The 14122-nt window shown below is 34.4% G+C and overlaps 1 protein-coding gene across 10 annotated transcripts in view; it reads left to right on the top strand.

Moving 5' to 3' along the window:
- ST7L (suppression of tumorigenicity 7 like) overlaps positions 1–14122 on the top strand; it is a 108637-nt gene that overhangs the window by 85322 nt on the left and 9193 nt on the right. For 4 of the 10 annotated variants that reach the window (XM_037826365.1, XM_037826363.1, XM_037826362.1 and 1 more), the window contains exons 12-13: positions 10081–10231; positions 12519–12611. In XM_037826365.1, coding sequence (XP_037682293.1) covers positions 10081–10231; positions 12519–12611 — 244 coding nt within the window. Of the gene's footprint in view, positions 1–5131; positions 5284–10080; positions 10232–11292; positions 11472–12518; positions 12612–14122 lie in introns of those variants that run through there. The other 6 variants (XR_005215273.1, XR_005215274.1, XR_005215277.1 and 3 more) reach the window with 6 other exon arrangements.

The following is a 14122-nucleotide window of genomic DNA, read 5'->3' on the forward strand; positions in this document are numbered from 1 at the left end:
ATGTGTGGGGACCCTGGAAAAGGCACTTAATTTTTCTAAGCTACATATGGTAGCTCGTTAGCTGGCCTTGCCCACTGGGAAGGCAAGCAGTAGTCCCATAGCCATATCTACAGTTGTGAAGGTATATTTTGCCACTTTGGACAGAGGAAGGAGGCCAATATAGTCTACTTGCCACCAGGTGAAAGGGATCTGGTCTCGGCCGATGGGTCCAAGTCAGTGAGGAAGCATTTTGGGCCATCGCAGTGAGCAGGATTTTCTAGAGTCCTCTAATCCTTTTGACTCATGTCGGGTGATAGGCAGCTAAAACTGGTGTGCCAGCTTCCACAGGGTCTGGTACCCTTGGTGCTTGGTTTTTTGATGCAGCCATTCAGTCACTTATGCATTGTTGCTGTTAGGTTGTGGAATTTCACTAGGGCATCTGCTTCCGCATTACCTACAGGGTGGGGAAGTTGAGTCACATTGCCCTGATTTCAGGAGCGTCTCTGCATGGATTCAGGAGCTGCTCTGAATGGCGGTGAGTTCAGAGCTCAATGTGGAAATAATCTGCTATTCATTAATTTTTGACAAAATCACCAGTGCAATTCAGTGGGGAGAGGAAACTCTTTTCAACAAATGGTGTTTGAACATCTGAATGTCTGAGTAGGGAAAAATAATATGAACTTTCCTCACGTCATATACAAAAATGAATTTGAGATGTCTCATTGACCTAAATGTAAAAGCTAAAACTATAAAACTGTTAGAAAAAAAATCTAAGAATGTCTTTGCAACCTTGGGATAGATGAAGATTTCTTAGGACACTAAAGGCAAAAAAGAAAAAAAAATGATAAATTGGACTTTATCCAAATTTTTAAACTCTGCTTGTCAAAGATACTGTTAAGAAAATGAAAGCAAACACAGAGGGGAAAAATATTTGCAATGCGTTTGTCCAGCAAAGGACTCATACCCAGAATATATAAGGCATTCCTATAAGTTAACGAAAGGACAACTCAATATAAAAAATGGGTGAAAGACTTGAACAAATACTTCACAAGACAAGATATTGAAATGTCCTATAAACACTTATAAAGGTGCTCAACATCATTAGTTGTCAGGGAAAAGCTATATGAAATCATAACAAGGTAGCTCTTCATACCTACCATGATGGCTAAAATTAAGAAGACTGATAAGATGTTAAGAATTCAGAGCAGTTGGAACTATCATACATTGCCTCTGGGAGTAAAAATAGTGCAACCACTTTGGAGAACTGTTTGGCAGTTTCTTATAAAGCTAAACATACACCTACCCTACAACTCAGCAATTCTACTCAGCAATATACCCCAAAGAAATGAAAGCATATATCCACAAAAAGGCTTGTACGTGAATGTTCAAAATAGCCCCAAACTGGAAACAATCTAAATGTCCATCAACGAGTAAATGGATAAACAAATTGTAATATATTTATTCAATGGAATACTATTCAACAATAAAAAGAATTACTGATATAACAGAAACATGGATGAATCTCAAAAATATGATGTAGTACAAAAGAAGCCAGAAACATGAGTGTGTATTGAATTATTCCATATATATGATGTTCCAGAAAAGGAAAAAGTTATCTATAGTGGTTGCTTCATATGGTCAGGGTAGGGGATTAATTGGAAAGGAGAACTTTCTGGCGTGATGGAAATGTTCTGTGTCTTGATTGGTTGTTGCTTGTATACATTTATCAAAGCTCATCTAACTGTACACTTAAAGTCTGTGCATTTGAATGTTTTAAAATTATGCTTCAATAAAGAAAAAAGAACCTAACTGAGCACAGAAATCACCATAACAGCATCATGCCTTCTGATTAAATGAGATAATGTATGTGAAGTGCTTAGCACAGTATCTGAGTGTTAGACAACAGTATTGATTATCACATAATCATTGCTTTATTGTGCTTCTGTTATCTGTTTTCTCTTCTTGTTTGAACAGTCCCAGTATGTACTATTTCCTAGTGAATATTGTTTTAGTGCTTACAGCATTAGAATGTATAAGAATTGGGGATTCCTTTGTTGGGATGAAGTGAAGGTGAAGGTCTTGAGACAGTTAGGAATTAAATTTGACTTAGCTTTTATCTTAAGGACTATTTATGTCTTACAGAAGAAGCCTTCACAGCAACAGTAAAGTAGAACATTAAAAAATAAAACAGCAACAAAAAATTGTTTGTTAGACCTCCTTGACTTGAGTACATGTTTAGGAATATGTGGTCTGTAGCTTTTCAAAAATTTTTATTTTACAATTAAACTTATTTTAGTTTTACATTGCCGAGAAATCAGACCTTGGCTGTTGGCTTTTATAACAAGGGAATTTGAAAAATAAATTGATACGTAGAAGGTAAAATATATTCTTACTGATTAGGAGTTGAAGCCTTTGATCCTATCCATGATAGAAGATATAGCTAAAGGGACAGCAGCAGGCCAGTGCATCTTGGGCCAAACTCTTTATATTCTAGCAGCATATAAAAGTAAGATGAAAACAGGCACTGGATCAAGATTCTGAGTGCATAGCAGGAGAAAGAAGAAGTGGTGTTGAAGTCTCTGACCCAGTCTTAGAACACAGTGAGACCTTTGCCCTTCTATTACATGTCATGTGGCCTAAGTGGAAGAGTTGAGATATGAAATTGCTTATCTCTTGAGATGCTGCTCTATGGGATAATGTGGAAAGGAGTTTTCCTGTGGCAAATGCCCTCTGTCGCCATTCAATGTAAGGTCACTTTCCCTTTGCTCCTGGAATCATTAGGCAATATTTCTTTTCTTTCAGTTTATTCGTATAGCAGTTCTGTTTGTTTCTATCTGGGAACTATATTTAGTCTCCCCCTAATACACATCCATGTGGATTCCCTGCTTTGGGCCTGCCTGTCCAATCTCATAGAATGTGCACTGAGGGAACTAATTGCAGAGAAATTGGTTCTTTGTTTGCATGACTGATCAAGAGCAAAGTACCTTAATTTCAGATGCCTTCAGAGAGATTTTTCTTTAACCTCTGCTTCTAAGAGGAAGAAGATTATAAAGCATTATCATTGCTTCAGGTCAGAATTATATTGCTTTTGGTCAAAGCTGTTGTAAGATTTGCACAGTAATAGAAACAAAGTAATCTAAAAATAAGTTATAAAGATCAAAGCGGTTCAAAATTAAAGTAAATTTGAGTGTAAGAATAGGTACAATTTTAGAGTTATCATAAAAGAAACCATCAACCATACATCATTATGTCTTTTTAACTGCAGCTTCCAAAGTGACTTTAATTTTTTATTTATTTAGTGAAAAGCATGAGACCAAAGTAATTGAGTATATTGTCCATAGTTATACCATGAATAACTAGTTAAAATTGTCACAAACAATTTCTGATTTATTCCAGATAGACAATAGAGTGATTCAAAGGTAATATGTCTTTCAGCACATCCTAGGTACCAGCCTTTATGTGTTTCAATTTATGTCTACAAATATATATATATTATATATATATATTTATAAGCAAGTATATATATAATATATATATATATTTATAAGCAAGTAAGAAAAGTTCATTGAAGAGAAAGAGTACATGCTTAAGGGGTGAGTGCAGGTGCACTCAAGAGACAGCCACATGCACGTTCGGCACATGGGGGTTTTTTTTTTAAACATTTTTTATTGTGAAACATAACATATACAGAAAAGTGATAACTTTCGAAGTATTATTTAACAACTAATTATAGAAGAAATTTTAAAGAATATTATGAGTTACAGTTCCACCATTTCAGTTATTTGCTTCTAGCTGTTCTAATACCCTAGAGGCTAAAATATATATATATTAATATAAAGATTCAATATTCATAATCCTTTGTTAAATCCTATCTTGTCTGTTGCTTCTCCTCCCTCTCATTTGATCAGTGTCTCAATCTTCAGGGATATCTGGGCAGTAACCACCCTAACTTGTTCATATTGAAAAGGGGTGTTGACATTATGGTTGAAGAGGGATGTGATGTATCTGGTTGATGTTCTTGAAAAGGCTGTTGCTTCTGAGTTTGGGGACTTATCTGGCATAGGAACACTCTGGAGGATTTAAGTTTCTGGGAAATAAACTTAGTGAGTGAAACTTTTATAGAATCTCCAGTAGGGACATGGGTATTCTTTAGGATTTGGGGGACTATTGTTGATTTGGGTTTGGCATACTGTGGCCATTTGGAATATCTAGCTGAAGCTTGCATGAAAGTAACCTCCAGGAGAGCCTCTTGATGCTATTTGAAATCTCTTAGCCACTGAAACCTTATTTTGTTACCTTTCTTTTCTCCCTTTTGGTCAAGAAGGCACTCGTAATCCCTTGATGCCCGAATCAGGGTCATTCCTGGGAGTCACTACAACTGTATTTTATTTGCTGAGAATTTCTAAACCTTTTAATTCTGGCTTCCCTCATCATGTACAGACTTGTGTTTCCATCTAGTTTTGTAAATCTTTATCTAATATGTAACAGGCACCTATAGGATCAGGACCAATGTCTTAGTATTGCATGTGTAGAATGTATAGAAGTCCTTCACAGATTGGGCCCAGTATCTGTCTCCAACCATACTCCTTGCTACTTCTGCCTTGTTCCTTATCTCCATCTCCAGTGGCACTGTTCCCTGGATTGGCCATACTAATCATCTCTCCCTACTTTTGTACATATATTTGCTCAATTTCTTCTCCAACTAGCAAGTTTCTACTAACTCTTCAAAATCCTACTCATCTGTTATCTCCTTTATAAAGGAGTCTTTCCCAGTTTTCCCAAGCAGAGATAATGACTTTCTCTTTTCTGTTCCTTCAGTACGTCAATCATCAATGTTAACTTTTTTTTTTTTGTCTATGTTTCTCCTTTAGTCCCCTGTGAACTTTTTAAAAAGCAGGGCTCTTTTCTTACTCATCATTTTATATCTGAGATTCTGTCTAGCACATAACAAGCACTCACTGCATGTTTGATAAATAGACATTATGTTAGAACAATGTAGTTTATAACTGTGTGCTGTAAAGGCTTATCTAAGTTAAAGAAAGTAAAATTTGAGACTCATCATTTCTTGAAATATTTAAGCAATTTTACTTAACCATTTTTATGAGTTTTGCTTTATGATGTTTTTTTTTTTTTTTTTTTTTGGCCTTTTAAGGATGGTAGTACAATTCCAGCATACCCTTATTTCTTAACCTATATTATGAGATAACTCAGCTTTTAATGGAATACCATGCAACTGTTAAAAATAATGAGGTAGATCTATATGAAGACAAGAAGAAATGCACAAGATGTATTGTGTAATAAAAAGTGAGTTACATAACAGTTTGATCCTATTTTTGAAGGAAAATGGAGTTAGTATATTATGCTTAAAAAAAGAAATCCAGGAAGCATTGATCAGATGATTATTTTAGGATCAGAGCTGGAGGTAGATTATGGGTGAATTTCATTTTCTTTAATTTCCAATGCCATAATACATTATTTTCTACTACATAGCCCTATACTGTTTGCATTTTTGTACACTGAGCATGGACTTTTTTTATTTACAGTCCTATGTTTTATCTTTTAATTTTTATTTTAGTAACGTATATATGACTTAAAATTTCCCCTTAAGACAGCATTCACATTTTTAATTCAGTGCTGTTAATTACACTCACAATGTTGTGCTACCATTACTATCATTCATTTCCAAAACTTTACAACCAACCTAAATAGAAATTCTGTACAAATTAAGCAATAATTCCCCATTCCCTACCCCCAACTCAGCCCCTGGTAACCTATATTCTTGATTCTGACTCTATGGGTTTGCTAATTCTTATTGTTTCAAAAAAGTGAGATCAGACAATATTTGTCCTTTTGTGTCTTGCTTATTTCCCTCAGCATAATGTCTTCAAAGTTCATCCATGTTGTCATATGAACCAATACTTCATTCCTTTTTACAGCTGAATAATATTCCACTGTATGTATATACCACATTTTGTTTATCTCTTCATTGGTTGACCTAGGTTGCTTCCATCTTTTGGCAGCTGTGAATAATGCCGCTATGAACATGCAAATATCTGTTCAAGTTTCTGGTTTCAAATCTTTTGGGTATATACCTAGTAGAGTAATTGCCCGGTCATATGGTAATTCTGTACTTAACTGTCTTCCACAGAGACTGTACCATTTTATATTCCCACCAGCAATGAATGTGTGTTTCTATTTCTCCACATCCTCTCCAACAGTTGTAATTTTCTGTTTTCTTAATAGTAGCCATTCTAGTGGGTGTGAAATGTTATCTCGTGGTTTTGATTTGCATTTCCCTAATAGGTAGTGATGTTGAGCATCTTTTCATGTGCTTGTTACCATTTATGTATCCTCTTTGGAGAAATGTCTGTTCAAGTCTTTTGCCGGTATTTTTATTGGGTAGTTAATCTTTTTCTTGTTGAGTTGTAGGATTTCTTTATATATTCTACATATTAAACCCTTACAAGATATGTGGTTTCCAAATATTTTCTCCCATTGAATAGGTTGTCTTTTCACTTTAGTGATATAGTTTTTGATATACATGTACTTTTGTAAGCAGGAAAGCAATAATAGAAACGACCAAAACAGCAAAACCACCCTTGGCTTTTAACCTTTAATAGTCTTCCTTATAGAAGTCTAGGTAGCAGGGGTATTTGTCTTTGTTTTTGGTTTGCCCAGAGAGTTAGAAAATAACTTTTAGATGAATATAAGTTACTTTTACTGAAATATAAGTATGAGTTTGAAGTATGAGTTTTAGCTCTTATGTGAGATGTAGTCAGTTAACTATTTTAGTGCCTGTTTCAGTGGTGTAACGTGCTAGGTGCTATAGTAGAATATGAAAAATATGGTTTCTTTGTCTAGTAACTTACAGCTTATGCTAGGTAGCAGAAATACCTGATAACAGTTTGTGAAGGAGATAAAATAATAATTTATATTCCTATAATTTATTGTAAGTGCCTTTTCCTTAAAATTCCCGTATATTGTGGACATCTAACTTCATTTCAGTGTCTAATTAAAAAGTGAAAAATAATTACTTTGCTTTAAAATTAAATTGCAAAGGTAGTAGGTAGGACATGATAGTAAAAAGTAAGGCAAAATAAGGAAGGCTTTTTTTTTTTAAATGACTAAATAGCCAAGATTTTTAAATATAAAAATCTCAGATTTCATTTCCTAATAAATATGCCATATGTGTTTGATGACTAGCTAAATTATCACTTAGATTATTAAACAATTAAAATGTAGCTATATGAATGCACAACTATAAGATGGTACTGTGAACAGTTGATTGTACACCATGGATGATTGTATGGTATTTGACTATATCTCAATAAAACTGAATTTTAAAAAAATGTAACTATATAGTTGCTTTTCAAAAAAATATTTTCTTGACATATCAAATTGATATTTTCTATATGTTTTGCTGAATACTTGTTAATTCAGTATCTTTTCTTGGCATTTGCTAAGTAGTTTCCCATATATTGGATACTTACTATGTTGAGCTTTAGTTTAAATTTAATTGAAATTCAATTGGGATATTTTGTCTCCTCTATCTGTAAAATGAAGCATATAGAAAGGTCCTGGTTTCCATATTAAACAGTTTTCTTCTGGAAATGAAATACTTTTTTTATGATGGAGATTCCATGGTGATTGCTGCATTTTCTTTGCTTCCTATTGAAGAAGCTCTTAGTGCACTTGCAAAGAGCATAAGGAGTCATGTCAGAGGTCAGCTATTTGAGTCCATTTTCCCACAGCCGCCTGGTGTGAGTGATCTTTTACTGTGTTTTAAAAAAATTGGCAAGGATTAAAGAGGATTTGAAAGAATATTACCCTCCTGAGTATAGGCCCAAGGCACTAAGGAGAGAGAACCCAACCAGGCAGTAAATGGGCTTTGCTTGACCAGGACACAACCTCTGCTGCATTCCTTTAAGAAACCGAATGAGAAATGTTAAGTCCCCAAACTGGATTAGTAAATAATCTCATAGTTTGTGACATCTACTAAAATAAATCGATGAACAGACTGCATTCTTACACTTTGAGGAGAGAGAGCCAGAGCCATCAAGAGTAAGAGTAATTAAAATAGGGATTAAGCTCAGTAATTGTTGGAAAGTCACATTTCATAAACAAAGAAGAAAAAATAGTCTAGCTGTATTAATATAATGAGTACATATATATTGATTAATAACCTAAGTCTTAAATTTTGAAACTACTACAACTTTTTGTTTTTAAGATACTTCCTGGAGTCTTATTCCCTGTAGTAGTTTTACAAAGTGTTTCACAAATTCAATTTATGTAGTTTATCTGATTAGTTTGGGGAAAATTGCATTTGAAGTGTGAGAATATATCTTTTGAGACACAGCTGGAACGTTTCTCTTTTTGTATTTTAAAACAAGTTAATGGTGGTTTTAACCTCATGACACATAATTTGGCATCAAATTGTTCAGAATCAAAGATGTTGTTCGAAACCTATTCTAGTAGGGGAAGTGCATTCTGGCCTCAGTCTTGAGAGGAAGTATTTATCTAACTAAACATATAATATTTAAGTTTTGTTTTAAATTGGCCAACTTTAGTAGTAAAGATGGTGTACAAGGGGTTAATTTTGTATCTTTCTTCATGTAATTAGCATGTTTGATTAGTGCAATAACATTATATTACTTTTGTTATGTATTATGATATTAAGGTGAGTATTCTAAGAGTTACAAGAGAATTTAGTATTATATGTGAAGTAGTATTGATAGGCTGTACCTTCTGTAACAGGCATACTCACTGATCCCTTAAATGCATCTTGCACTATGCTTTCTTGGCTTAGTGACTTTATTCAAGCTGGCCGTGTGCTACGAATATGTCCTCCTGTTTTTTCTCCCCACCCCCATCCCAATCTGATCATCCATGTTCTACCTATTTTTATTAAATGTCAGCTCAAGTCCCAAATTACAGGACCTAAATCAGAATCAATACCTCCTAAACATAGAGTTACCATATGACCCAGCAATTTTACTCCTAGGTATACATCAAGAGAAATTAAAGCATATGTCCACACAGAAATGTGTACATGAATGTTTATAGCAGCATATTATAGGCAAAAGGTGGAAACAATCCAAGTGTCCATCAACAGATGAATGGATAAACAAAGTGTGGTATATACTTTCAATAGGACATTATTCAACCATAAAAAGCAATGAAGTACTGATACATGCTACATGGATGAACCTTGAAAACATATGCTAAGTGAAAGAAGCCAGTCACAAAAGATCACGTGTTATATGATTCCATTTATATGAAATGTCCAGAGTAGGCAAATCTATAGGGCCAAAAGTAGATTAGTGGTTGTGTAGGGTTGGGGGAGGGGTGAGATGGCAGATAGAGGGGTGAGAGCTAAAGAATTTTTTTTCAAGGTGATGAAAACTTTCCATAATTGACTGTGGTGATGGTTGCACATATCTGTGAATATACTAAAACCATTGAATTGTATACTTTAAATGGGTGGAAGGTATGTGAGTTATCTCAATAAAGTTCTTATATATTAAAAAAACTAAAAAATGAATATCTCCTATCTCTAGTTTGTTTATAATTATTTACTTAAGAAATTTGTCTTTTCCATTACATTGTGAAGTTCTAAACAACAGGTAGGGTTTTGGGGTATTCCTTAATGAGCACAGTGCTTATTGAGCACACTTAGTAAATATTAATTTAACTGAATTTCTCCACAATTAAGTTCCTTTACCTATAAAATGGGAACAAGAGAAAAATGAATGAAATATTGCCACAAAGTGTTCCAAAAGTTGTATTTTATATTTTTTACACTTGATTCTTTTTTGGAAAAACAATTATTTGCTCTTACATTATTTCCTCAGTGTCAGTTTCTGTTTTGTATTTAGCAAGGCCACACATAAGTCATTTATCACCTTATTTTTGCCTATGGTAATGTTCTGAGCTTTGGAATTTGAATATATAAGGATTTATATTTGTTACCAGATCTTCATAACATTTCCAGTAGTTTAATTTTTTTATCAATTTGATTTTTTGAGTTTATGTTTTTGTGGGTGTTTGAATTTAACACAGTTTTTTTTCTGTTGTATGTTTATGTATGTGTTATTTTTTCAGTATTTGCTAGAGATGAAAAGTCTAATTTTACCTCCAGAACACATTCTGAAACGGGGCGATAGTGAAGCAATTGCCTATGCTTTCTTTCATCTTCAGCACTGGAAGCGAATAGAAGGTGCCCTTAATCTGCTACAGTGTACCTGGGAAGGCAGTAAGTATGCTTTTCCAAATATAACAGTAAAATCTCTCTGAATATTCATTGCATTCACAGGCAGTCTTTAATGAGATTATCAGAGTTTCCTTAAGGATTTGTTGTTTAGATCGGTTTCAGAGTTAACTCAGTGGCATTGCATTTGGTTTATAGCTGGAAATCCCTACTGTATTTATATTAATACCACATTTAGGAACAGCAGAATGAGAAACTGTTATGGTATTGTGCTAAGTGCCTTTGCTTGATTCATTATAATAAAATCTGTTTATTTAGGTTACATATTTGTAGGGAAAGAAAATGAAAACTTACTAGTATTTTAGTGTATAAGCTTTTAATGTGGTTGGGCTATTTTGAAAATATTTTTGAAAATTAGACTGTTTTGACTGACTTACAGATCTTTAATTTGTAACTTCTTATAATCACCAAGAAAGTAAAGAAGCCTAACCAAAATATGTTATTGGATTCTTATAATAATTTTCTTGGAAAGTATACTACAGCTATCAATAAAAACTCAAAAAGTTATTCAGTGCTTGTTCACTAAAATCGATTAATTCCCTCAGTTTCCAAACTTTGCACTTAGGCATCTTGGGTCATGGTAACAAAGTCACAAGAGTGCCATAGGGTAATTTAAATTTTCAGTGGAAACACAGCAATACTGTAGCAACTGTCAGACACCACTCAAAACTATCGTCTTGAGATAGTTCACAGTTTAAACTTAGGTTGTTCTATATTTCTTTTGACTTTGTCGTATTTTTGCAAAGCTTAGTTTTTGTTAGTGCTATGATACAAACAAGTACCACACGAAAATCAATTGTGGAACAAGAAATGAGGATGGCAGTGTCCTATCTAATTCCAAGGGTTGAGAAGTTGTGCAGTTGCCCAATAAGCTCATATATCCCATTAATAAGAAATAATGGTTTTTAAAAATGAAACAAGATTATTTTTCTTTCAGTTGATGTGTATTTTTTTTTTCAAATGGCTGCTAAGTTGTTAGGACATAAACTTTTTAAGTTTTGAGGGCCTACTAGTTAATAAAAAAAATGATTAGGTGTTTCTTTCAGCTTAGGGGCACCACAAAAAATTACTGAGACTCTAAGGATACCGTGTGTATACTTGAACCAAGAAAACTTGGGAACCTCTGCATTAACCATTTGCTGAGGATCAGACGCTTTACTTGACCCTGACAATATAAAGATTAATAAAGCTGTGATTATGCCCTTGAGTTGCTGAATGTCTTTGGGTAATTAGACTTCCTTTTGCTTTTGCTTTTGCTCTAGTAGTCTATAAGCTCCTCAAAGCTGGAACTCTATCTCATTCATCTTACATGTGTCACATAGGAGTATATGATTTATACTGTGTGCCATCAACCATCATCTTGATTGATGATTTCCTAATGTCATCACTGATTTGCTCTGTGACTTTTTCTTGAGACCCAAGTAAATCCATATTTTGGCAAAAGTTTATGAAGCAAAACACTAAAGGAAAAACAAAAATCTTATCACACTATTGATTAGTACTTATCAATTTGAATAGATCAATAAGGATTCCTTCTTTAAGAAGTCTGCAAGAGATGGTGATAATCTAGATCAGTGATTAGTAAACTTTTTTGTAAAGGGCTGGATGGGAAATATTTTGGGCTTTGTGAGCCATATAATCTTTGTCACAACTGCTTGACCCTTGTTATAGCGTGAAAGCAATCATAGACAATATGCAAATGAATGTAAATGAATGGGCCTGACCGTGTTCCAGTAAACCTTTATTTACAAAACTTTATTTACAAAAGCAGAGAGTGGACCAGATTTAGGCTTACCACTGATCTAGATTATGCTCAGCCATAGGAAATCTTGGTGAACTCTCATGTTTGAACTTGCGAGCCATTGAGAACTCATTTAGGTTGCCAACAGTGATGGCCTCAACAGTTATAAACATAGCAGTTCTATGAAGATTCCTGCAAGAAACAGAATTCATACCTAGGGAGTCAAATCTACTGTGTCTATTATGAGAAAACCAAGGTGAAGAAGGACCCAGGCAGTCTTATTATCCACCACACCCTTTAGTTTTACTCCAGTCACACTAGATCATTCCCGATTCTCTAAATAAATCTTATTCTTCCTGTTAGTCACTGTTTTACATACTTTGTTTCTTCCATCTAAAATATCTGTAAAAAAAGGAAATAAAATACTATGTGGAAATTTCATAAAAATGTCTCCAAAATATCTTTGACCTGTAGTATAGGATGGTAAATGAGACAAAATTTGAATGTCACGTTTGTATTTTTTTTCCTCAGCTTTTAGAATGATTCCCTACCCATTGGAAAAAGGCCATCTATTTTACCCCTATCCCAGCTGCACGGAGACTGCTGATAGAGAGCTTTTACCGAGTAAGTAAATATTTCAGTTTTCCTAAACTTAAAAGTAGTTAAAAGATTGTTTTTCATAGTATTCTCCATTTTAAAGTGCCTTTGGTTGAAATTCAGGACACTGTCTAAATACTGTTTTAGCCATTTCTTGGCTATAGTTGCATAATTCAATTCATTTCCACATATTTATTGAGCAAAAAACTGTGCTAGATGCAATGAAGGATACAAACACTAAAGATATAAAAAAGAGAAGTCATCTTACAAACATTTAAAGAAGAAATAATACCAATCCTTCACAAACTCTTTCAGAAAATAGAGCTAAAGGAGCATTCACCCTCTGTGCCAGTTTGAATGTATTATGTCCCTGCAAATGCCATTATCTTTGATGTGATCTTGTGTGGGCACACATATTAGTGTTGATTAGATTGTAATTCTTGATTGTTTCCATGGAGATGCGACCCACCCAACTGTGGATGATAACTCTGATTGGATAATTTCCATGGAGGTTTGGCCCTGCCCATCTGGCATGGGCCTTGATTAGTTTACTAGAGCACTGTGTAAGCTCAGACAGAAGGAGCAATCTTGCTACAGCCAAGAGGGACACTTTGAAGAACCCACATGAGCTGAGAGGAGCTGCAGATGAGAGACAGTTGAAGACGGCCATTGAAAGCAGACTTGCTCCGGAGAAGCCAAGAGAGGAAAAATGCCCCAAGAGTAACTAAGAGTGACATTTTTAAGGAGCTGCAGCCTAGAGGGGAACATCCTGGGAGAAAGCCCTTTTGAAACCAGAACTTGGAGCAGACTCCAGCCACATGCCTTCCCAGCTAACAGAGGTTTTCCGGACACCATTGACCGTCTTCCAGTAAAGGTACCCGATTGTTGATGTGTTACCTTGGACTTTATGGCCTAAAGACGGTAACTATGTAATTAAATAAATCCCTTTATAAAAGCCAATCCATTTCTGGTGTTTTGCATCCTGGCAGCATTAGCAAACTAGAACAACTTCTAATTCTATGAGACCAGTATTACCCTGATAATAAAACCAAAGATATTATAAGAAAAGTGTATAATTATATCCCTCATGAATATAGAGACAAAAATCTTCAACACAATATTAACAAACAGAATCCAGCAATATATGGAAAGGATTATTATACACTATGACCAAATGGGATTTACCCCACAAATGCAAGGTTGGTTTAATATCTGAAATTTAATTAACATGAAATACCCTGTTAATAAAATAAAGGACAGTAGATACAAAAAATCATTTAACAAAATCCAACACCCATTCATGATAAAAATTCTTAACAAATTAGGAATAGAAGGGGATTTTCTCAACCTGATAAAAGTCATCTATGAAATACCTCCATCTTACATTCTACTTAATGGTGAAAGATTGTTTTCCTTCTAAGATCAGGAATAAGGCAAGTATGCCTGCTCTTACCATTTCTCTTCAACATTGTACTGGAGGTTCTAGTTGGTACAATAAGGCAAGAAAAAAAGAAATAAAAGGCATTCATATTGGAAAG

This window comes from Choloepus didactylus, chromosome 2, assembly GCF_015220235.1.
Source record: "Choloepus didactylus isolate mChoDid1 chromosome 2, mChoDid1.pri, whole genome shotgun sequence".
In the NCBI taxonomy this organism is placed as follows: domain Eukaryota; kingdom Metazoa; phylum Chordata; class Mammalia; order Pilosa; family Megalonychidae; genus Choloepus; species Choloepus didactylus.